The sequence below is a fragment of the Euleptes europaea genome, chromosome 5 (genome assembly GCF_029931775.1).
Source record: "Euleptes europaea isolate rEulEur1 chromosome 5, rEulEur1.hap1, whole genome shotgun sequence".
In the NCBI taxonomy this organism is placed as follows: Eukaryota; Metazoa; Chordata; class Lepidosauria; order Squamata; family Sphaerodactylidae; genus Euleptes; species Euleptes europaea.
The window spans coordinates 42,986,399-43,011,832 of record NC_079316.1 but is presented as its reverse complement, the minus strand read 5'-3'; the positions used below and the strand labels follow the sequence as shown (position 1 = coordinate 43,011,832).

General features: G+C 43.4%; 1 protein-coding gene across 1 annotated transcript in view; it reads right to left on the bottom strand.

Annotated features, from left to right (window-relative positions):
* LOC130478010 (glypican-5-like) overlaps positions 1–25,093 on the bottom strand; it is a 525,642-nt gene extending 500,549 nt beyond the window's left edge. Inside the window, exon 1 of the mRNA XM_056850119.1 lies at positions 24,904–25,093. Coding sequence (XP_056706097.1) covers positions 24,904–25,093 — 190 coding nt within the window. The remainder of the gene's footprint in view (positions 1–24,903) is intronic.
* Between the last annotated feature and the right edge of the window lie 341 nt (positions 25,094–25,434).

Genomic DNA, 25,434 nt, shown 5'->3' with positions numbered 1-25,434 from the left:
GCAGTCTACTCCAGAAGTGACGCGAAGGGAATCAACGAATCGCGTGTTTGTGGCCTCCCGGGTGGGCTCCTGAGGGGGAAGCGGGGTCTCGCGGGAGGGGCAAAATCTCAATCTGGCTCCCTTGCAAGAGCTCCACCATTTGTTCCCATGGCCACAGGGGTGGCGCGGGAGAGAGACGTCAGGAGGGCATTGGCATTCGGAGCCCCTCCCCATGCCTCCAGAACAGCTTACCTATTTCCGAACAACAGTACTTCCAGTTCATGTGGCTTAAGCTTCAGTTTGTTGACTCATACCCATCCCTCAATCACACCCATACAGGAAGAAAGGGGTTTCCACTGCTTCCTTGGACTTAGTCATGGGTCGTCTGCCTAGTGACAACAGTGTATGAAAAATCTCCAGATTTCATGTGGTGATGAACTAGTGGCAATGGCATATGTTATGGCAAAGGCAAGTTGCCCTGTAGAGGAAGTTGCCAGCAATGTTTATGTGATATTTGTAACCTAGGAATGAGCTCATGACCCTGGCTCCATACCATTATGTCTCACTGAGCAAAGCTTTCCATTTCTTTGGTCTTCTACCCCATGTCCCTCTGCCTTTGGTTGAATAACCACCCCAATCATACACTGTTCCCAGTACACTTTGAGTACTTATTTTACTTTGTCATTTCATAGACAGCAAAATGAAGGGGAGGATGCAACTTGATCCATTTTGATATATCTTGTTGATCACAGGGCAGATCAAATTCAGCTGAGTAGTAAAGAATATTGGGAATCGCAGCTGAAAATTTTGGGAGATTATCTGTGGGGATTGCAGTCATGGGATTTACAAGATTAGGGACATAATATAATTTGGTCTTTCCAAATATCCACCTTTTAGTTTTTAAAGTCAATATTTTATTACATTATTTGTATTGACTGTGTGGTTCCCAGTTCTAACACACACTTACAGTGCCATCCTAAATTGGCAAAAACATTGGGTAGCTATGACAGGAGCAGACTAATGAGGGAACCACTTACCTGGGATCAGGAGGTGCAGAGCCTAGGGAAAGTCCAGAGTTGTGACTAGAAGTGAAGGGGGAAAGCAGGGCATGCTCAGGTGGAGATGGTATGGGCTAATGACCCTGGCCCAGCCAGCAATGATTAGCAGCAGCTGGGAGTGGGTGGGGCAACAAGCTGGCTAAACCTATGTGCTTGGCAATAGGAGCCTTAAAAGCAGGAGGCAGATGCTGGGGGGGGGGGTGGAATTTGTGACCAATAAGGCTGGAAGGGGGATGTGAACCACTTCCTTGCACAAAGATATGAATAAACAGCTTTTAGAGAAATGACTTGCAAGTCCAGTGTGTGCTTGGGGAAAACAAGACCAGTGAAGCCTACACCTGGGAGAGCCAGCATGGTGTAGTGGTTAAGAGCGGTGGATTGGAGTGGTGGAGTTTGATCTGGAGAACTGGGTTTGATTCCCCTCTCCTCCACATGAGTGGCGGAGGCTAATCTGGTGAACTGGATTTGTTTCCCCCCTCCTACACATGAAGCCAGCTGAGTGATCTTGGGCAAGTTACAGCTTTGTTAGAGCTCTCTCAGTCCCACCTACCTCACAGGGTGTCTGTTGTGGGGAGGGGAAGGGAAGGTGATTGTAAGCCGGCTTGAGTCTCCCTTAAGTGGTAGTGAAAGTTGGCATATTAAAACCAACTCTTCTTCTACGGGTTGCCCCTGAGGTGCCCCATTCTGTCACAGTAGCTTTTTAGGGTACCTGCACTAGAAGGATGATAAGGAGTTTACCAGCTGCAGTTCATTTTTTGAAGTTAATAACACCAAAATTTAATCCAAGCGTCTGTTTTCTTCCTTCCTGGAGTGCAGGACCAATGGGACATCATCATTTATGTTTGAGTGTTAGTGCTGATAGCTTTGTAATCGCAAGTCATAAACCATAATTGTACATTAACATTTGCTTCCACGATAAATGGATTAAAAATAGGAGAATCAGACCTACTTTTTGTGTGCTCTTTAGAAAATTGTACTAGGGTTATGTTTACACATTCAAGTTGTACTTTCTCCTCACTTTGGTATGCACATTTAACCCCCACTAACATTAATGGGAATTATGCACGCATAATGAATGGAGAATAGACCCTTCATGAATAGAGTCCTTGTTGGTATAATGAATACTAATGTTTAGACAGATGCTGAACTAACCAGCATAAGTAGTTACTGAACAAAGCTACCATGACCCACCACTGCCACTCAGTTCAGAATATCTTTTTTGTCAGGTGTTTAGTTCTGTATCCCAAAGAACATACTTTACTTGAATCCTCTCAAAAGGATGAATAGTTGCACTTGCTTCTCAGAAAACATTTGCCGTTGCGTGAAAGGGTGCGGGACAGAAGGGGCAGGGAGGAGGAAGAGGAAGGAGTTTGTTTTTATACTCTGCTTTTCTCTGCCGTTAAGGAGTCTCAAAGTGGTTTACAATCACCTTCCTTCCCCTCCCCACAACAGACATCTTGTGAGGTAGGTGGGGCTCAGAGAGTTTGGAGAGTTTGACGAGCCTAAGGTTGTCCAGCAGGTTTCATGTGGAGGAGTGGGGAATCAAACTCGGTTCTCCAGATTAGAGTCCGCTGCTCTTAACCACTATGCCATGGTGGCAGAGGCAGTATGGGTATTTGGCTTATTCTGGGTGTACAAAAAAAATCGGGCCCAATAAACCCAAACTCAAAATTTACCTTTTTTTTTTTTTTTGCATGACCCTACAGGACAGTCTTTATACAGTGTTAATTTTCTTGTGAGGAAACATTACTGGAGATTTAGGTTGTAATCTGAATCAATCTCCCAAGAGCAAAGGCAGCTCTCAAGATGGCATCTTCCAAATCAGTCACAAAACTCAGTTTCTCTCTATGGACAAACCTGAATGGTAAAACTGTGTCCTTCAGTCCTATCTCCAAAGGTGAGGAGTGGCATAAATCCTAGTCTTCAAGTCAATAGCCAAACGATGCTAAATAAGCACGTTCAGTTAGCAAACTACACCAAAGCCCCCCGAGATGTTCACTTTTGCACAAAATTTAATACTATGTCACTGCAGCTCACTCTTCATCTTTCTTCCCAATGGTACTTGTACATTTAGATAAACCCCTACGTGTAGTTGCTGAGTACTCTATGGTCTTCAATTCATACTGTGGCCAAAGAAAAGTTCTTTATTGGTGCTATCCAAGCACTACAATATAGCATCAGTTCAGACAGTAACATAAAACCATGGTTTATTTTACCTATGGTTAGTTTGGGCAGCCAGGAACCAGCCCTTAGTTCCTATTTTCAGTGCTGTTGCTTCACCATCAGAAAACCTGCTGGCATCCCAACCTGCTTCATGGTCCCAACTCAGGGCAAAACCTTTCTATATCACTTGCTACTGTGGAGCCACAAGTCCCTCTTATAGACTAGCAAAGGACACCTATAGCTTGTTGTATAACTTGTTGTTAACCCTTTCCACACCAAATTCCATGGAAAATAGCCTCTTGCTGCCAATTCCAGTGCCCCTTTACTCACATTAAAACAAACATTCCCCCAATTGTCCTGTTTTTGCTCTGAGCCATGCAATACCCTTGCAGAAGAAATCATATCCCCTTTACCAACGTATTTGTATAACCAGCTGGGATTCTGTCTCCCCACAAAGAACCCCCACAAGCCACATTCCTATAGATTCCTATAGATTCACACACATGCCCAGCTTCCAAAGTCTCCGCAAGAGATCACTCCTTCCCCCCCCCCCCGCTGTTTGAACTCAACCAATAATCACACAGGTGGATTGTGTTAAATGAACTTTACTGAATAGATAAAGCAAGTGGCAAGCAGAAACATCTGTGAACTTGTATGGCCTAGATATAAAGGGGGGAAACTTGGCTGCTGGAAAAACTGGGGCTGAGATTCTCAAGGTAGGCTGAGAGCACTTGTGCAAAACAGTTTGTTCTTAGAGAAAACAATGCTGGTAGAGCCCTGGATATCTTAATAGCCTGAGGGTTATTATGATATACAAGGCTCTACTGGCCTTTTCCCCCTTAGGGATGCAGGGACAGTGTGTGTTGCATTGTTGGCTCTTTAAGAGGAAGAAGATGAGAGGAGATGGAGAGGAATCTGTTGTAAGTTGGACACAGGGCAAGGAAAGGTAGTGAAGGAAAACTGAAGGCAAGGATGGTTTCATTTTGTGCCACTCTTGCCAGACAACTCTATCAGAAAGCAGAGATGGGTCTTTAGCAGAAAACAAGACAGGAGAGCATATTCATACATGATGCAAAACCATGATTAAGATTAACAGTGGTCAATAGAGCAGCTGCATATCCTGGTTTGAGGGACCCTAACTAACCATATTCATGGTGGTGGTATAGGTTTGAATGATTAACTATGGTTAACTTTAATTAACTCGCAATTTCATGTTACATCTGAACTCATCCATTATCATATTTCTTTATCACATATTCCAGGCTCTCTAAGTGAAGCTGAGAGTGGCAAATACAGAGTTATTCCATTTCATCCTCACAGCTAGGCTGCAAATTCAAGTCACTAGCTCAAGGTCAAACAGCAAGCTTTGAGGCTATGGGAGGATTCAAGCTCTCCACTACCAACACACCAGCTTGTGTAACTGGACGCTCTACAATCATACAGTGCAAGAGTATGCTTTACTAATTCTTTGCAGCCGAACTGGAGGTCACCACACAACACACATATTATACATGGAAATCACCAAAGAATGTATGGATTATTAAATAACAAAGAAACACAGCTTTGCCCTGATCTGTAAAGGATTTTGCATCATGCTGCTTTGCTTCTTTTGCACCACATCTGGCTGTGCCGGCTACACCGTGACATTTCCCCAGAAAAACAAAATCTCTCTAGAAGACTAAATTAGAGATAATTAATTTGGCACCACCATTTAAAACTGATCTCCTTCCAGAACAAGGAAAAATAGATGCCATCTTATTTTAACTTGGAAGTGCCAGATGGAAAGCACATGTGCCAAACGTGAACCAAGTTTGCAGTATTGCTATTTAACCAGTGATGATTATTTGATAAATACTCATTCTGTACTTGGAGTTCTACAATACAAATATTAATTGTGTGTGATGTCTCCAAAGAACCCCTCTGCATGCCACAAAATAGACCATAAGCTCAGCAACCATGTTTGCATAACACTTAGGAAATTTTGATTACGACTACAAGTAATTTAGAAAAATTGACACATCTGTGAATCATCCTACCATTTCTCATTCCCCTGCCCCAATGCACGAGTTACACTAGGCATTTTGGATAGTGAAAGTGATATACTCTTTCAGTGATATTGAACTAATGCCTCTTACAAAAGTGATTCCCTCTCCCCCATTACAATATGTCAATGTACTAGCATCTAGCAGGATGAGGGCATTTCAAGGGTGAAGGCTTTGCATGGTTAAGTGTATATATTGACAAAATTAGGTTTAACTCACTGGGCTAAAAAGTATTTCTCCCACATGTCAGTCAGCTTCTAATAACTGCAATGGGTTACTACTAACTCAAAGAATTTAGGATTTTGACTGTCACAAACTTTCTTATCTGCAGTTTCAGAGCTTTCCCTTCCAACACACAAATGCACATTAGCACATGAAACTGCCTTATACTGAATCAGACCCTTGGTTCATCAAGGTCAGTATTGTTTACTCAGATTTGCAGTAGCTCTCCAGAGTCTCATGCAGAGGTCTTTCACATCACCTACTGTCAGATCCTTTACCTGGAGATGGCGGGGGTTGAACCTGGGACCTTCTACATGCCAAGCAGATATTCTACCACTGAGCCATGGCTTCTCCCTACCACATTAGCCCCGAAGACAAATCTTAAGTAGTGTGTCACAAATAAAGTTGCTGTTTCAGCCCTAGCCTGTCTAGTCAAGTCATTTGACATCAACTAACTTGTAATGGTATGTGCTCACAGAAGCGAAGCGCAAGAGTGAGCATGTGTACCAAGAGAAACAGATGGGAGGAGACAAACACTGATGAATATGGGAAAGGATTCACTAAACCATATCCTAATTAAGGTATGGGACAAATAGCATGCCTTTGACCCCAGCATGAATTAGATTCAAGTTCCTTATGTAGAACCACCTCGAGTCCTGCAGTATTTTCTGGAATACCCCCCAATGCTATTTTCCACATTGTAAGCACCAGAAGTATATGCCCAACAGTTGTCCCTAAAAAAATAGGGTATAGTCCTTGAACATATGTGTAATTAGAAGCACATGAAGCTGCCATCTACTGAGCATGGCTAGCAGTGGCTCTCCATGGTCTTAGACAAAGATATTTCACAGACATGCCTGCTGGAAATCCTTTTAACTGAAGATGCTGCTGGTTCAATCTGAAACTTCTTGAATGCAAAGCATGTGGTTTACTGATGAGGAGCTATACTACTGAAAAGCTAAAAACAATAGTGAAATTACTTTTAATTAGGTCCAATCAAAACATTTTATAGAAAGTGCAAGTGCTATTTTTGTACTTAACATCCAACCCGATGACAATTTCTTGGGAACTCAAAAGCTGGCACTCACTATTTTGTGATATTTTAGTTGGGCCTAACAACAATACATTACTGTTCTTTCTGCCTTTTTTTCTACCTACAAATTTTATCTACTGTTAGCACAGAGAGTACTATTACTGAGTAACCATAGCTAACAGTGGCATGTTACAGGGCAAGGTAGACTTTATGTTTCTGGGAGCTACTTAATTTTTTTAAGAGCCTTGGAAGCTTTTTTACACAGTGAGTGATTAAAATGTGGAATTTGCTGCCAGTGAATGTAGTGTTGGCTTTAAAAAGGGATTCGACAGATACATGGAGGAGAAGTCTACCAGTGGCTGCTAGCCATGGTGACTAAAGGAAACGACCACAATCAGAGTCAGTAAACCTCTGAATCCCAGTGTCAAGAGAAAACTTCAGGAGAAGGCCTTGACCTCTATGCTGTTGTTGGGCCTCCAGAAGAACTGGTTGGCCACTGGGTGGACTAGATGGACCACTGGTCTGATCCAGCAGGGCTCTTATTATGTTCTTACCACTCACAAAATGTTGCCTTGTAGAAAAACTATAACATTTCGGAACAGGTCTGCAGTGCTCAGCTGGGAAAACTTTTCCTCTGCTGTTTTCCTAAAGTTGTCCCCCCACCCAACACCAATTTGAAACTTTCCCTGCAGTGGGGAAATATTCAGTTACCTCTATGTTTTCCCCCTATAAGAGGCCAACAGCAGCTTTGATGCAATAGGAAAGAGTTAGCAGCATGCTCCTTTCCCATCCAGAGTGAGGGTGTGTAAACATGCACATGAAGTGGAGGAGGAGAGCAGAATGGGAAGAAGACCAGACCAGTCCTGTTGCTTTTCCATCCAGGGCAAAAATGCATGCATTTGTCCCCTCCTCTGCATGAAAGAGAGAGAAGCTGCTGCTATAGCTTTATATAGGGAGGAATAAGAAAGTGATTACAGTAGCACTAGAGGAATGGTGGAGAGATAACTTTTAATTGCTTGGAGCACAAATGGTCACTCTCAAAGTGTCCTTCTGTCTTCCCCTGCATTGTTCCAGTGGAAGAGCCTCTTGCACCTGGTAGAACAAGCTGCCATCAGGTGAACAGAGTGGTAATATACAGCCTGTTGCCAGAAGAAAACTGTTATGTAAAAAGCTTGGGAAAACCCAGAATACAATGTTTAATGGATATAATGAATACTTTAAAATATTCTCCAGTCATTTTCTGAATGGTACCACTGTTAGAGTGGTCACATTTTAAAGAGTTGGATCCAAGACTGGGTTTTCTGCTAATGGAAAGCACGGGGTAATTTCCACCACTTCCATCTTCCTCCTGCAGACCTCCAGTTTGCTTCTCATGATGCTGCTGGGGGACCCCTATTCCCCAGGAGCAGCATTTTGAGAAGATCAGTGGACTGCAGTGGGAAGGCAGGAGGCAGGAAGATTCTGTTCCACTGACAACAGTGGAGCAATAGACAAGCCTTGCGTTAACAGAAAATGTAGACTTGATCCAACCCATAGCTTCTAAAACCAACTTGCAAGGAATGTGCCCAGTCTTCCTTTCCCCCATGGCTCAACATACAAAGCTAGGAAAACTTTTCAGCCAGCAAAAGGGACCAGCAAGACTGTATGGATGAGAGCTGCCTCTAAAGTCTCTGACTTATATCACTCAGGCAGCCAGTGCCGCAAAAGGAGAAACCAAAAAGGTCCTATATCTCATCATTGGTACCATTTCCTATCAGCTCACAGCTGAAGTTACAAGACTTTGCTCACAAAAATGAAATGCCTGAAACAAGGGGCTGGGTAGTAATATTCACTACTGGATTATCACCAACTCTTTCCACCTGCCCTCCTGCTTCAGTGTAGTCAGCATGTCTTGAGGTGAGTATTCAAAGAAAACCTCAAGACAGACAGTGATTAAGGCCATCCTGAAAGGGGGGTCAATATGTCAATTTAAAGTGCAGATTATGCAAGTTAAAATAATTTATGTCAAAGGATGACACCACCAATAAGGCCAGGTACAGACACGGAAGACACAGCTACACATGTTGTTTCTTACGTTCCTGCTTAGGAAGCACTGGAAAAACCAGGAACAAGTCTCCTAGAAAACAATCAAGAATGTGTTAAAGTGGGACAATTGCATAACTACTTTGTTCCACAGGAGGTGTGGAAGGGGATCGGAAGGAGACTGCTTGCATAGAGATAGGGGGCAAATCATGTTTGGTAGGAGAAAACTTATGGGCTGAACACAGGTCCACATTAGGTAATGGGAAGTGAATGTGATCAAGGAGAGCAACCTGTCCCTGAGAAATACGATGCACAGGGTGGTTTCAAACACTAGATTTTTCCTCATCAAATTACATATAGAGTATGTGGAATGCTATGGTACAGCCTGATGTTGTTAGATCTCAGACCCTAAGCGTGCTCAGTACTTGGAAGGGGGACCACCAAGGAAGACTCTGCAGAGGAAGTCAATGGCATTGAGAGCCTATTATTGGGGTTGCCATATGCTGGCTGTGACTTGATGGCACATATATGCATATGTAGGTATACATAGGTATATGTGGGAGCTGGCAACACTGTGTAGTAAGTACATCAAGCAGTCCCACCCACATGACCAGATCTCTTCAAACACTACCACAGTACAGTGGTAAGCCACTCTACCTACAGAGTTGTTGTATCATCCAGTAACGAATGAACCAGGCCCGCAATAACCCAAGGAGACGCAAGGAACGCATTGCAGAAGTAGGATCTCTCATACCCATTTCAAACTCTCTACAAGGTAACCAAATTTGAGAAGCAGAACAATTCATAGACAAACATAAATGTCCAGTGAAACAGAAAAGTATAAATCCAAATTCTGATAATAGTGTGGGGGCGGTTGATAAATCAAAATAATTTTCTCTTTCCCTCCCATATATCTACACACTATATTTCAAACTAAAACAGAACGACTGCTTCTTGAAACCTTATTAGCCACATGGTTCTGCAGCATATTCCTGGAATCAGAATCAATTCATAAGGATGGCACAATAAACTCCATGTATGTTTTACACACCATTTATATCGATCCTTTTTGTAAACAAAGGAAAGCACTGTTAAATTTTCAGGGTACATACTACTTGCATCCTCATGATCTTCTGCCAATTTTAAATGATTAATACTGAACAGCTCTTACTCATTTCAATTTATTTTACTGATTTACAGCATGTCCATTAACACAACAGATCTCTTTCCATTGATCATCTTAATGCTTTTTATTAGCACTGAGGTTTAGAAGAAACCCCATGACTGTTAGCAGAGAGCTGGACAATCTTATTGTATTGAGTAAAGGGGAGAATATTTTATTTATCCTGAAATTCCTATTTTTTAACACTTCTAGTTATACAGCTTTTTTTGGCCGTCAAGTCACAGCTCACTTATGGCGACCCCATAGGGTTTCAAGGCAAGAGACATCCAGAGGTGGTTTGCCATTGCCTGCCTCTGTGACAAGACCCTGGAATTCCTTGGAGGTCTCCCATCCAAATACTACCCAGGGTCAGGGCTGAGAGTGTGTGACTGGCCCAAGGACACCCAGCAAGTTTCCATGGTGTGAGTGGGGAATTGAACCTAGGTTTCCCAGGTCCTAGTCCAACACATATATTTATGGGGAAATACAGGAAAACAGATTCAGAAAGGGCTTCCAGCAGCCACCAGTATCTTTTTGATTGTTTTACCAAAGACTAGCATGCAACAAAGTGTAGATCTACTACATCATTAGAACTAGCAGACCTTATTATTATGAGAGTGTTCTTGTTTATTCAACGCCTTGATCTTTTTTTAGATCCCAGTTACAGCTCATATAGTTTGAATACACAAAGGTTCAGGTTTTGATTTGCTGCAAGGGGTTATTCTAAAGCTGCATAAATTTATAATATGGGATTATGTCCCCAACATACTTTTAAAATAGTGCCAAGGATGCATATGTTCAAAGCTGCCTTTTAGCATCTAGAACAAAGAAGTGTAATCTAGTATTTGCCATAATTTCAACCTGTCTCAACTTCAGGCTTTCCAGATAGGAATTTTGATGCTATGACACCTACTTGGACTTCAGCCTAAGAGTGTTAATTGTAGATATAAGATAAAGTTGCTGCTTTTTTCCAAAGATTTAATGGCCTTACGTCTCCAGAAAGGGCAGCCATTTCTGCTGACTCCCTCTGCTGACATTGCAGACCCCAATTTTACCCCCAGTGCTGTTCCTGAGGGTCTGCTAACCTCCCAGGAACAACACTTGGAGGAGCTCACTGGATTGCAGGCGGGGGGCAGGAAAGTCCCACAACAAAGCCTGTAGATGGTTGTATTCACAGCATCTGTTTGAAGAAGAGCAACTAAGGTGTAGAGCTATTAATATCAGGTATTTGAGACTGAATACTATATAAGAACAACTTGATTCTGAGTTTGTAAATACCCTTTATTAACTGTTGAGGTTTGGCTTTCTGAACAATTGTTCTTACATACTAAAATAAAGATCTTTAAGGTAGTCTAGGAAGAGGAGGAAAGGGGTTAGCCCTACAGATATTTCTTTACTGGTTTGATTCAAGTTCTGGAGAGAATGTCCTCCTATTATAACTAGGAAGAGAAGAAAAGGGGTTAGCCCTACAGATATTTCTGTACTGGTTTGATTCAAGTTCTGGAGAGAATATCCTCCTATTATAACTAGGAAGAGAAGAAAAGGGGTTAGCCCTACAGATATTCCTGTACTGGTTTGATTCAAGTTCTGGAGAGAATGTCCTCCTATTATAACTAGGAAGAGAAGAAAAGGGGTTAGCCCTACAGATATTTCTGTACTGGTTTGATTCAAGTTCTGGAGAGAATATCCTATTACAACTGCTTGCAGTTCGCTGGGCAGAAAGACTACTGCTCTGAGCTATGGAGACAAAACCAGAGGTCCCCATCTGTTTGTAGTAATTCTATACATGCAAATGCACAAAATGGACAGCACACAGGAGAAGCCATAAAACCGGCAGCTGGACCCAGGTCACTTGGAGACTTAAAGAAGCCATGAAGACGACAGAGAGACAGGAAAGGATATCCCTACAGGGGCTAAATCCTGTATAGATTACTCCAGTGTTACACAACACAAAGGAATGCTTCGATATGAATGTTGCAGCAAGACAACCAGTGAGAGACTAGTGGGAAAATCCCATCAAAGAACAGTGATGGATGCATTGCTTAAGCAGCGAATTTGAATTTGAGAGACAGAAATCAGTATTCCAGAAGTACCAATGGAAGAGTGAGCAAAGGGGATCAGGGGCTAGAGTTCTCCTTTTGCATTGGACTATAAACATTCTCTAAACATCTGGTATTGTCCTCTGACCGATTATATCTTATCCCTCCTTCATACGGTTGCCAGGTCCCTTTTCGCCACCAGCGGGAGGTTTTTGGGGTGGAGCCTGAGGAAGGCGGGGTTTGGGAGGGGAGGGTCTTTAATGCTATAGAGTCCAATTGCCAAAGCGGCCATTTTCTCCAGGTGAACAGATTTCTATCAGCTGGAGATCAGTTGTAATAGCAGATCTCCAGCTAGTACCTGGAGGTTGGCAACCCTAGCCTGCAGAGAGGCCTTTTTAAAGTGAGAAAGCCAAATCAGCATACAGAGATGTATTGAAATGTGGATGGGTTTTAGTGAAGGCATACTTAAGTCCCATTACCAAACATTTTACCATAAATCTGTAGTTTTTGTTTCTTGCCAGTGTTGACAATATTATCAACAATAACACACAAGTGTTGACATCTACCAAGTTTTTGACATAGACTATAATGTATGGCTGAATGTCAAACACTATCCTTGCCTTGCCACACTCAACAAAGCAGACAAACATAGGAGAGATATTTTCAGATCAGCTGCTATTTGGCAAAAACCAGATTAACACATCTATACCACAGATAAGCAGTATTAATAGTCATGCCTTCTTCTCAAGTAGCCCCAGAGCAGTTAGTTACCCAAGGCAAGAATTGTTAGTGGCTTGGGATCTCCAATCAAGAATCCATGCCTGACTGCAATTCTGGGGATTCTTTTTGGGTGGGGCTCTGACAGTACTAGGCATTCAATTTTAGGGTATATTTGTCCTAGAAATCTGCAATTCTTTGCAACAGTTCTTGGTATCATTAGACCAGAGTTCACATATTAAGACATTGGCCCAAACCCTAATCCTTCAATATATCCCAATATACTTTGTTTCTGCACCAGAGTCTCAGAAAGTCCAAAATAACATCATGTTTTACAGCACTGTTACACAATCTGCCAGTATTCTATCTTTTATCTGCATTTGCAGATAGGCCTCTGACCGGTCTGACAGTTTTCTGCTGGGGGGGGGGGCATTCCCTGTCCCAGGATCCTGTTTCCTGCCACCACTCCTGCTCCTGTGGTTGGTGGGAGGAAAATGGCGATGGCATAATATCACTTCCAGGGAAAATCAGAAGTGACATCATGCCTCTCTACAAATCAACACTACAAATCAACTCTATTATTTTATGATTATGTAAAACCATAGTTTCTGGTAGCTATTGGAAAGACATGACATCACTTGTGGGGTTTTCCCAGAAGTAATGTTATGCTGTTGTTGATGGTGCCCCACATGTCCCCCCCCCCAGATTCCTACTGGTTGCCACCCAACTCTAGCATCTTACCTATTAAAGTCCCCTATGATAACTGGGTGGAAGAAACCTAAACAATTTAGCCTGTCATGCATCCAGATGAATATCAGGGATGCATAATGTAAGCCCGATTTCCAATAGCTTTGTTTTATATCAGCAACAACTAAGATTAAATACCAGAGATTCTGGTTTTTAAATTATAGCTCCCAATAAAATTTTAGTAACTCATTCTGATAGGACAGACACTTTCCAGAGCAAGCAAAATAAGTGTGTTGCACATCTGGCACATGACAGAATTATGACTTTGACAGAATGCTGCTGTATGCAAAATGTGTTTCACTGCTGCACTTCTATAAAAGATGACTTACATTAATAAAAAAGATAAGTAGGAAAAATCAAGCATATGAGCCATTATAAGGAAATCAAAGACTCTTTAGCACAGACATGCCATTTAGCTAAAATCCAGCCCACTACACAGATAAGAGGAAGGAAGGTACAAGAACCTTGAACGATAAACAAAAGGATGACAACTATTATTAAATAAATTTGAAAAACACTATGCTTTGTGCAAATTAGTTTTTCCTATCCAGTCTCCACTTTCAAAAGCTTTTGCCAATTATGCTCTGTATTGTTTGAAAAGTTGTAGCACAATTCCCCCCTCCTGCCACCAGTGTCTATGATTCTTCTAAATACCCCAAGTGACCACACATTGTCAAAAGCTAACCAGACAAATCATGAAATTTCATGGCAACTGTAGCTTCTAAGGTGCCAACTGCTGGGAAACAAATTGCATTGGCAAGGCCTTGACTTTTGTGAAATTGTGGCTGTGCACCAGGTTCTAGAAAGAAAAAGAGAATAGGCAAGAAAACAATGAAGCAAATGGTCTATATTTATATTCATGAGTAGAAGGGTACTACCTGAGTGATTACAAGTTCTGGCAGGATCTTCATGAAATAACTGCCCCAAGATATTATGAGACGGCTTACATGAGATCAGAAATTTGACACTGACATCTAGAAAGCAGAAATGTTTTTTCAGCCCTATTCAAGTCTGGCTTTAAATTGTGAAGCTGCTTGCAAGAATTTAATTATGAAACAAGACTAGATGCAGCCTGTAAGCAACTGCACCAGATTTCTTACTTTTTCTGACTCTTATCTTTGCTTCAGCAATCCTGCAATGCAAATGAAACAAACCTGCATAGACCTGTGACATGAATAAGGAGTAGCTATAACTTGTAGGACTTCAGCATTACTCCTGCGGTTTCAATGACTGCAGCTAATACAGGCCTCTTCTGGGGCTCCTCAAATGGGATTGCAGCCTGAAGCCCAGTCCTTACATATTTATCAGCCACTTCAATTTCTAAAGAAGGTCAACACAAAACAGAAACATCAGAACTTCAGCTACTTAGAAAATATCGATATTGAACACTGGAATAGGAGGAAAAATTATGCCATACCCAGTTTCAAACATATACATCAAGAGCCTGTTGTTGTTTTTTAAGTTTTTACTGGACTCCGAAAGGACTCGGCAGATCTAGTGTGTGGTGGTGAATGACAGGGAGTTCCACAGAAGCAAAGCCACTACAAGCCAGATTCCGTTACCACAGAACTGAATCTTACCTATGATAGCAATGGCACAATGGCCCAGTCTTGTCACTAGACCTCAATATATGGGATGTATTCCTTCAAGTAACCTGGAAGATCACTGGTTTACTTTCTTTCTAAGACATTCTTAACATAAAACATTGCTTTACCAATGCTAGTCTTTTTACTATTGGCTACAGGGAAGCAGAATTGGTTCAGCAACTTTGAACCTCTCTTCCACCAAAGATTTGTTTCTGACTGCCACCTCCCCCCAAAAATGATTAATACTTCTTATTTAGTAACAAAAGAAAAATCTTGCCATTCAGAAATAGTGGGTGTGTATCAGATCTAGAAGAGGTAAGGCAGCATGGTATAGCCCAACCTCATCAGATCTCGGAAGATAAGGATGGTCGGTACTTGGATAGGAGACACTAAGAAAGATTCTGCTGAGGAAGACAATGGCAAAACACCTCTACTTTTCACTTGCCTGGAATGCCCCTTGCTGTGGTTGCCATAAGTCAGCTGCAACTTGACGGCACTTTACACACACACACCAGACCTAGCCAGGCTTGCCATTTGCCCAATGGGGGCAGGACACCTTGTTGAACCTGCCTACTCTCACTGCCTACCAGCACTGTGGTGGCCAGCAGGAGGGGGGGGGGATCACACCCAGACAGTGGCATCGTATCACTTTCAGGGAAAACCAGGATGTGACATCATACTTCTCCAGGAATCACCAGAAACTCTGTGGTTTTACCATAGAGTTTACGGTGATTCCTAAACAGGCATGATGATGTCGCTTCTGGTTTTCCCTGGAAGTGATATCACACTGTCACTCTATAGGACCCCAATGTCCCTTCTCCCCAGAATCCTGCTCCTAGAGTAGCACTATACTACCAACATGGCCATGCCAAGTTTGGTTTTGGTGGTAACTGGTGTACAGGGAGATGCAGTTTGATGAGTTTGAGGGCCCAGAGCCATAAAGGGATTTTAGAATACCAGCACTTTGAGTGTGGAAGCAAATGGATAACTAGTGCAATTACACTAAGGGCATATTAGTTATTAAGAGGCAGACAGATACAAGACTATTTAAAGCTAGAAGCAGCACATGGAGCTATAATGAGTAGGGTTGCCAGGTCCCTCTTCAACACTGGGGGGAGGTTTTTGGGGCGGAGCCTCAGGAGGGTGGGGTTTGGGAAGGGGAGGGACTTCAATGCCATAGAGTTCAATTGCCAAAGTGGCCATTTTTCTCCAGGTGATCTGATCTCTATCACCTGGAGATCAGTTGTAATAGCAAGAGATATCCAGCTAGTCCCTGGAGGTTGGCAACCCTAATAATGAGCATAGGATCAATGTGAGGAGGGGCTACTTAGTTTTTTCACCTCTAGCCATCTTTCCACCCAAAGTTGCCCATCACAGCTGCTTTTCCACCCATGGGGAAAATGATATAGGTCCATATTGCAAGGCACCATTTATCAATCCATTGGAGCCCATCTGTGGGGTTTTTTTTTCTTATGTCCATGAAACAGCTAACAGAAAAGAGCTTTCTGTGGTTTCTTAATTGAGTCGATCGATATGAAGCTCATATATACTCTGCAACCAGAAAACATGCTACCACCACAATCAAGCCATCAGCCAAATTAAGAACTTATTAATTAAACCTTTCCCAAAGGTATGAGAGCAAGAGAGACGAGAAAATGCTGCCTGACGAGATGTATTAAGAGCATGGGATTGCACAGCAAGGATCAATATTACCTTTTGTACGTTTCTTTCTACCCTTAATTAAAGGGCACGTCAGCCAAAGTTAAAAAGCATATTAACTTTTCACGTGTGTAGCTATTTGTTAGTTTTCAGGGCACTAGCTTGAATCTAACAAGAAAACAAGAGGCCTCAGAAAAGCCTCATCACTGTCTAGTGCTGTATCCCATAGAGAACTGATTAACTACATTCTGAAGATACAGAAAAGAAGTCCTGGTTACCCCCTTTCAGTAGCCAGAAAGCTTTGGAAAATCAAATCTTTATAGTATTGGCTGTTAGTGTACAAATAAGCATTACCAAGAGTGGCAGCTAGTGAACCAAAGTCCAATTTCAGACTTCCAGTACATATTATACAGAATACAACAGTTGTCATGATGGTTTGAACTTTTACAACATTTTAATATCGATTACTTCTGCACAAGGCAGCCCTAGGCATAGTTAAATTCACAATATGAAGGGTAGAAAGAGAGAGAGAGAGAGAGAGAGAGAGAGAGAGAGAGAGAGAGAGAGAGAGAGAGAGAGAGAGTGCACGTGTAGCAGTCAGAATGTCAAGACTCGGAAGATCTGGGTTCAAATCCATGCAACTCACATGGAGACCAAGGATCAGGCATACTCTCTCTCAGCTTAACCTACCATATCTCACATGGCTGTCGTGAGAATAAAATGGAGGAGGAGGGTGAACCATTTTTGTCATCACAAGTTTTTTGAGGAAAGGTAGGGGAAATGTAATTCAGAAACAGAATAAACAGTCCAAGCCAGGTTTAACTGCATTTCTGCCTTCGGAACACATGCTTTCCACTATTTTGTCTGCACTATTTGGAGCAACCCTGTAAAATAGAAACCAAATAGACAATACTTTTTCAATAATGTTCTTTAAAAGCCTTTATTTTTATAACCACAAGGGAAAACTCTATCCTCGTGGTTTTTAAAAGCCTGAAATAATTCAGAGCAATATTCTCTCTCTAGCTCGTGCAGAACATAAAACCTTAGTTGGTGGGTCCTTTCATATCAAGCTCCCAGAGAACGCAGATGCTCTTAATTTCAGGAGTTCGTTTTAGAGTAGAAGAGAAACTAGAAGTAATAGTGCCTGCCACACATCCAGCAGGCAGGGGAAGCAGCACACCGCTTTGAAAGATTGCGGGAGGTGTTTTGCATGTATGAACTCAACAGAATGAATACAACTTGTCCTCAGAGCACCAGCACAGTCACATCACCCTCTAAGCCAAGAATGGTGAACTCCTCAAGACAGGAAGAGAGCAGAGGAATGCTTTCGCACAGAATGGCTCAGAAGATATAGAGCCATGGCCACTTTCAGGATTTCAGGATTTTGGAAGCAGGAGGCTGGACACGGGGCTCAAGAAAGCAACAGTTGAGGCAATACAGCCATGACTGTGTGGTAGGGTTGCCAGGTCACTCTTTGCCACTGGCGGGAGGTTTTTGGGGCGGAGCCTGAGGAGGGCGGGGTTGAGGAAGGAAAGAAACTTCAATGCCATAGAGTCCAGTTGCCAAAGCGGCCATTTTCTCCAGGTGAACTGATTTCTATTGGCTGGAGATCAGTTGTAATGGCAGGAGATCTCCAGCTAGTACCTGGAGGTTAAGGAATCAAAACGGACCTCGTACTAAAGTAGTAGTTACCAAAAAAAGCAAAACAAGCACTGATGGCTAACTGGTAAGTATATTATCCACAAAACGGATGAAACAATAAGGCAATAATGTATGCAATTACAAACTTGAAACTTGTAAGTCCCAAAATGAAACATCCAGGATTTTTAGGACTGTAGCCCAAACAGAGTGCTATCCATTTGTAGCGCAATCCTATGCTCCGGGTACGCTGATGTTTACCCGAGCTGGAGGTTGGCAAACCTACTGTATAGTTTTGGGGGGCAAGTTAATGGTTTTAAAAGGTGATTTGATTATGTACGTGTGAATGTGTTAGCCACCTTGGCGGACCATATGAGGGCAGAAAGGTAGGAATATAAATTTTGTAAAATAAAAAATGTGGTATCTCCTTCATGTGGTTCAAGCCAGTACTGTGCAGCAAGTCCATATTTTAAATATTAAAATATTAAAAAGCCTTAGTACACGGTGTTCCCTCAGGGAGTTTCCAAGCAAAAGGTTAGGTTGAATGAAGTCATTCTACCTCAGAGGGGAAAAAATCAATTCTGTTACACAACCAACATCCATGCTCATACTCATTACATTTACGTAAGGGAAGGGATCTGGGCTAACAGACGAATCCAACCATTAAAGTAGACTTAACCAAATATGCTCTCAATTAAAGAGACTAATAGGAGTAACCATGGTGGAAAGTGCCATCCAGTCACAGTCAACTTATGATTACCCTGATGGTTTTTCAAGGAAAGAGATGTTCAGAGATGGTTTGCCATTGCCTGCTTCTGTGTCATGACCCTGGACTCCCTTGGTGATCTCTCATCCAAGTACTGACCAGGGCTGACCCTGCTTAGCTTCCAAGGTCTAACAAGATCAGTGAATCACACAAAGGTTGCTGTTAGCTGCATTCATTTAAGGGGAAAAACCCACAAAACCAAAATAACACAAAATAGCATGCAAGCTTTTGATCATGACTTCCTTTTAACATCCAGCCTGATAACTGTTCTGTGTTATTTTGATTGGTCTTAATAAAGTTATTACAAGGCTTTTGTTTTTAGAATCACAATGTGATTGCTTAAACCTGATTCATTAAACATATATCAGAGTTTTACTATTACTAAGAAAAACAGGGGGTTATACCCCTAGATAGGAGCACATGAGGTTCTATGTGGAATTCTCTACGTAACAGCATACCCCAAACATTAGGTTTCTGTTATAACACTGATTCTTATTAAATAGCTGTTAATCTCTGCAAATTTGTTTACTACGTGTTGATTTGACATCATGCTTGATTTTATTTTCCTATTGCCATATATTACATCAGCAACCTCTCATTTTTATCAATACTCTCTATTTAAAGGGTTTTCCTGGAAGTTTATAAGCCCTGTACCTGCTGCTCATTTTTGAGATCTTTTTGAGTTGGTAATAATAGGGTTTTAAAAGGTTTTAAAAGGTATCCAAATTGGGGTATGAAAGGGTATTTGGAAAAATTAACTGGATGGCTGTCCCTGAGCCCATAATCCTTGTGTTCCAGACAATAGCTACTCATAGTTTATGCTCCTCTCCCCTGGACCTTGTAGGGGGTGAAATTAGATTTTCTAGAACAAGTACATTATAAGTACACACACACTTATAGTAACATCTAAGGCCTGCCCAAGCCCATCAGAACTGGTGTTGAGATGTTTACATTGCCTCTCCCTGGAATCAGGGGGACATCATGCAATTTGCACCAGGCTGTGATTATTTGTTTTATAACCTGCCAGCCATACTGCATAATATGTTGCTGCTACTAAATAAAATGTGATGTAGAGGATGTGGGAGACTGAATTAAGAAGAATAGTGGATAATAGCGGAGAATGTGACTGAATTAAGAAAAAAGGGGGGCTTGAAAAAGGGGCATGCAGTATGGTAGTATATGTGTGGTATGAAGAAAAAGAAAGAGGTTGAATAGAGAATGAGGCCAGGATAAAATACTGATTTAAACTGTAATAAAATGTTCACCTCCCTATGTGTAATGTAGCAATGTAGTTCTTTCAATAAAATCAGAGAAGCAGCCCTCAGAGTGATTTGAGTCATGTACTACTTATAGCATTGTAAGGTTATTGATAGGGTATGAAGCAGCTCCCCAATACAGAATCAGGTAACAAGTCTAGCAAGTCACAAATAAAAAGGACATCATGAAGTGAGGGAAGAAAAAAAACACACACAACACCATCAAGATGTGAGGGGTGCAGCCAATTCAACAGGTGCAGCTGGGATTCAGCTCTGCTAATTACTTGCTCATAGAAAATAGAATGGGCATTCCAGGGGCAGAGCTGCCTTTAGGTGGCTTCCTAACCGTCTTTCAGGCTGGGAATGCCCCCTTTGCCCTTACCTGGAGTTATGCCACCTTTTTAGGTGGTGTAGCCCCGTGGAACACTATGGAGTGTTCTACAGGGCTCACAGATAAGGGCATGGTTTTGACTTGTGGGGGGGAATCCTCCTTTGGAGGTGGCGTGGCGGCGCTGCCTCCAGCCACCGGCTGAGCCCTCCCCCTCATGAATGGGCTGCCTGTGTTTTAAGAAAAGCTTAGTTAAGAGAGTTAAGTGTTCTGCTAACTGGAGGGCTGGGGCAGAACTTGGGAAGGAGAGGCCAACCACCAGCCTTTTCTTCCTTCAGGAGGCCCAATTTTTCTTGAGCTTTGTGTTACATTTGGATCCCGCTCTTTCCTCGAGGAGTATAGAACTGCTTTTACCTTTGGCTCAAAAGTAACAACTTGCCCCAAAGCCAAGGAAATATCTGAGCTAAACCCAGATCTCCACAGTGGCTTATGTACCATCTAGCGCATAGGGTGTGATGGCAATGACTACATTGCAGTATCAATGCTCACCTCTTTTTAAAACTTTCCCTAGCAGAATGGCATTTTTCCTGGGTTTTGTGCTTTCTCCTTGATAAACTCATCCAGTGCCACTATTTCCGTATCATCACCATAAAAAATTTCTGTTCCACTGACTTTTGGTTAAGAAATTGCAGTGAGAGACAAAAAAGTCCGCTTCGGCTGCTATTCACTCTGCGACAAAAGCAAGCAACAGATGCTTCAGAGCATAAAAACCAAAATTAATATTTCGATAACATGTCTAGCTGCTTAATTACTTCCTGACCTTGAGCAATCTGCACTTAACTTATGACCCAAACAAATGAGCGTGGATATCTTTCACAGGTTTTGAGGCTCACTGCCGTGCTTACAAATACACATAATGCACACACAGGGGTGATCTAAATGTTTAATCATTCCAAGGGCGATTTTCAGATGACAGTTGGCTTGTACATTGAATGGCCAGCTCTCATTCATTTGCTGCAGTGAAATCCAAACAGCCTTCTCCTAGCAAGGACATCTGTTTTGCGGGGAATCTACATTGTAGGATCACTGAAAATGCAATATTTTGTTGACAAGAAAACACAGTTTGTCTCATGGCTTTCACACTACAGAGTGCTGTGACTATGCCCTAGTTGGATTACTGCAATGTCCTATATGCCTATGAAGATGGTTCAGAATCTTCATCTAGTCCACAATGCAGCAGCTACACTCTATCTCTTTGGGAACAACTCATCAGTTTCAGAAGCTCCACACTGGCTGCTGGTTGGCTTTCAAGCTAAATTCAAAGTACTGCGGCTGACTTGCAAAGCCCTATAAAGCGTGTGGACTGGGTACCTGAAAGACCGCCTCTTTTTTTGTATGAACCTGGCCACACACAGAGGTAATCTTTGGAAATCCAGCTTTGTGTGTTCCCCTTTACTGAAACTAGTGAATGTGCATCCGAGACCGCACCTTCTCAGTAACAGCGCCTGCACTGTGGATCGCTTTCATTCCTACAAAGGCTCACCAGGCACCAAGCTTACATTCTTTTACATGCCAGATGAAGGTATTTTTATTCCCTCCCATATTTTAGATCCCTTTCAGTTGGGTTTTTAGCCGCCCCACCTGTTTTATTATGCTCTTGTTTCAGCAGAGTCAATGTTTAATGCTGGCTTCTTTAGTCCAATGTGTATTATTGGGCAGCTTCGATTTTTTACACTTAAAAAAAAAAAAAGACAGATGTGCTTTGAGTTAGAATAGAGTTTTTTTTTTTTTTTAGGGGTTGGTGTTTTAACAATTTCAACCAGTTATTGTAATTTTAACATGTTGTAAGCTGCCTCAGATTCAGTCCTGGAGAGGGGCCAGTTATGAACAGAGTCTCGCAAGTGTCAATTGGATAGTGCCTGCGACACCACTGTAAAGAAGAACTAAGCTTTCCCCCTCCCCTCCACTTGTTTGGGACTTTTAGCAAGTGGTTTATTTTCAATAACAACTATTTTGAGGCCAGGTATTCCCCACTGCACAGAGCTCTAGCCTGGAGAACTCATATTCAGTTCTTTAAAACACAAAACTAAAGCAAAACTAATAATCACTAGCATTTCCATTAACTTTTCCTTTTCTTATTTATTCACATTTTAATCTGTCTTTCCCTAAGCAGGGACTCAATTCAGATTACACTGTTAATAATAAAAAAAGGACAATCCTCACACTCCATTCTCATATGAATGAGGGAAGTTTTGAAGTTGCTTGGGGGTTTATATCTTTCCTGATATTAGATCAAGCCCTCCCTCTGGGTGGGGGACATACTGCAGGTAGACTGTAGTCTCTTCATATGTATTACCTGGGACACTGTGCCTCTAACCTTGTACCATAAGTAATGTTATGGACAGGGAGGGATAATTATCTGAAAGCCAAGTATATTGCTAAGGCTCCAATCCTATGTAGACTTACTTGGCAGTAACAGTGCAGTTCCAAGCAGAGTTACACCCTTCTAAATCTACTGAAGTCAATGGGCTTAGAAGGATGCAACTCTATTTAGGATTGCACTTTAAGTCTCACATCCTATGAAGGTTCAATGAAATTCTCTTTTATTAAAGAATGCAGAATGGCTGCTAACTTGCTTTAAACCTGTTGCTAAGTTCAACTGAATGCTGCCTTGCAATACAAGAAAGTAGGGAGCTTCTTGTCTAGTCAACTTTCCTATACTCACGGATACCTTGTTAACTAGAGAATCTTTCATACAGGACTTTTGTATCCCTCTTCCTAGAATGGATCCATCCCACGTTTACGTCCCGTTTCTTTACCCTCACATCTGAAGTACATTGTGAAATCGGAGACATCAATGAAAAAGAATCATACCACATTTATATATAAAAACCCGCCAAATGTGTATGTTCAAGGAGTCAGTATTGATGCAATTATTAAAATGCCTTTCATAATTAAAGACACCCTTCTTTGAAAAACATTTCCTGGGAGCAGCATCTTCAGCCTGCACAGTGCTTTACAGAATACAAATGGCCTTTGCCCCGAGGAGCTCACAGTCTGAAGTTTGTCCTCAGGGAAACAGGCAGGGGGAAGAAGTGTGTGTGGGGGGGGGGGGAGAAGCACACCACAGTTACAAAATTAGTTCAGTTTCACCATCAAATAAAGTTTTGAGAGAGAGAGAGAGAGAGAGAGAGAGAGAGAGAGAGAGAGAGAGAGAGAGAGAGAGAGAGAGAGAGAGAGAGAGAGAGAGAGAGAGATGCTGAAATGAACAGAACATTACGTAATATCAATTTCAGTAAAAGGTGCAAGATCTACATTTGATATATACATACAGTTAACTGTACTGAAAGGCAAAGCTGCTACTTTTAATTATAAGAAAAGTTTCCTTTTGACTTTTTCTGCAAAGCGTGCTTTATTGTGGTCCACCTGTGACCTAGTTAAAACCGATGCTATAAAATTTTTTCCACTTTGCATGAGCCTCGCACCAAAGTGGTCTGGGTTAAATTCTCTCTTGGCAGGGTGCCAAAGCACTCAATATGCTCGCACCAAAAAGATCCCTTGACTTTGCATTCCCAAAGCAGGTTACTAGAAACGACCGCTGTCTGATTTGGTGCCGCGATAGAGTCCCTCTTCTATTGGGGAAAGGGGTCTCAGGAGAATTCTTCGACAGCCTCGTTTGTGTACCCAAACGGTAGGGCTTGGCTAAAAGGCTAGGACTTCCTAAGAAGTACGCAACGGTGGGGGGGGGGGGGAGAGAGAGAGAGAGAGAGAGACCAGAGGGTGCTGTTATTCATCCGGCTTGAGTCTGCAGGAAAACTAGAGATCTGTTCCCCAGGAGGAATCTTGCCGGCAACCTCTGCACTTTATGAACCAGGACAGAATTATGAGCCCGCATTTCCCTTCTTCTCCTTCCCGAGCTGCTGTTTTGCTTCCCAGGGAGAAGTCACCCGACAACAACAGACAGGCATTGCCCAAATGCTGTCCCGAAGAGGGTAGGCGCATTTCTGCCCGGGAGGTTTGGCCCTGGCTGGGCCCCTCTCGAGATGCACCTTTGCCCCCTCCGAATGCTCCAAACTCCAAAAGCAGCCCCCCGGGCAGAGTCTTGAGGATTCAGGTGAGGGGAAAGGTGCATCTCGAGAGGGGCCAAGCCAAGGCCAAACCTCCCGGGCCGAAACGGCCAAAGGCAAGGCACCTCGAGAGTAAAAAGAAGGGACGGGGCAAGGTCTGCAAACGGGAGGGTCGCACCCGCCGCCCGTCCTCGGCGTCTCAGCCCCCGCGTCCTCCTCTCCCTGCCCCGGCGGGGGACCGTCCCCCTCCAGCAGGGCTCCCCAGCCAAGGGGAGCCTCTCCCCGGTTCCGCCCAGGTCCCACCGCACGCCTCCGTCGGCATCCCTCGCCAGCCCCGGGGACTGGGGGTCCAGATCGGGGACCGGGGGCCCGGCTGCCCCGCGGCGGGGGGAAAGGCGAGGGGGGAGGCTCGTACTGACCGGCGGTGGGCACGTCGGGCACGAGTTTGAGGGGTCCGATCTGGCGGATCTGGAAGGCCGTCCTCACTTCGTGGCAGCTGGGGCTCTTGGCCGCCCACCCCCCGCCGCCCAGCGCCGCCGCCGCCGCCAGCAGCAGGAGCCCGAAGCGCCGCCGGCACGAGAAGACCCCGCGGCTCCCGGCGCCGGCCATCTCCACATGCCCCGCCGGGGACCGAGAGAGGCCCGCCGCGCTCCCCGCGAAGCCCGACGCCCCAGACCCCCCCCCCGGGGGGCGAGCAAAAGTTGCGAGCGGGCAAAGTGGCCCGGGGCGCTCCTCCTCCCCGCAGCAGCAGCAGCAGCAGCAGCAGCAGCAGCAGCGGGCCGAGCCCGGCGCAGCCCTCGAGGGTCGCGCCTGGGGACGCCCGAAGCGGGGCGGCTCAGCCCGGGGTGGGGGGACGACGGCTGCGGCGCCGGGCGGCTGGGCTCCCTTCCCTTCCCTTCCCTTCCCTTCCCTTCGGCCGCGCTGCCTCCAGCGAGTGCGGCTGCCGGCTC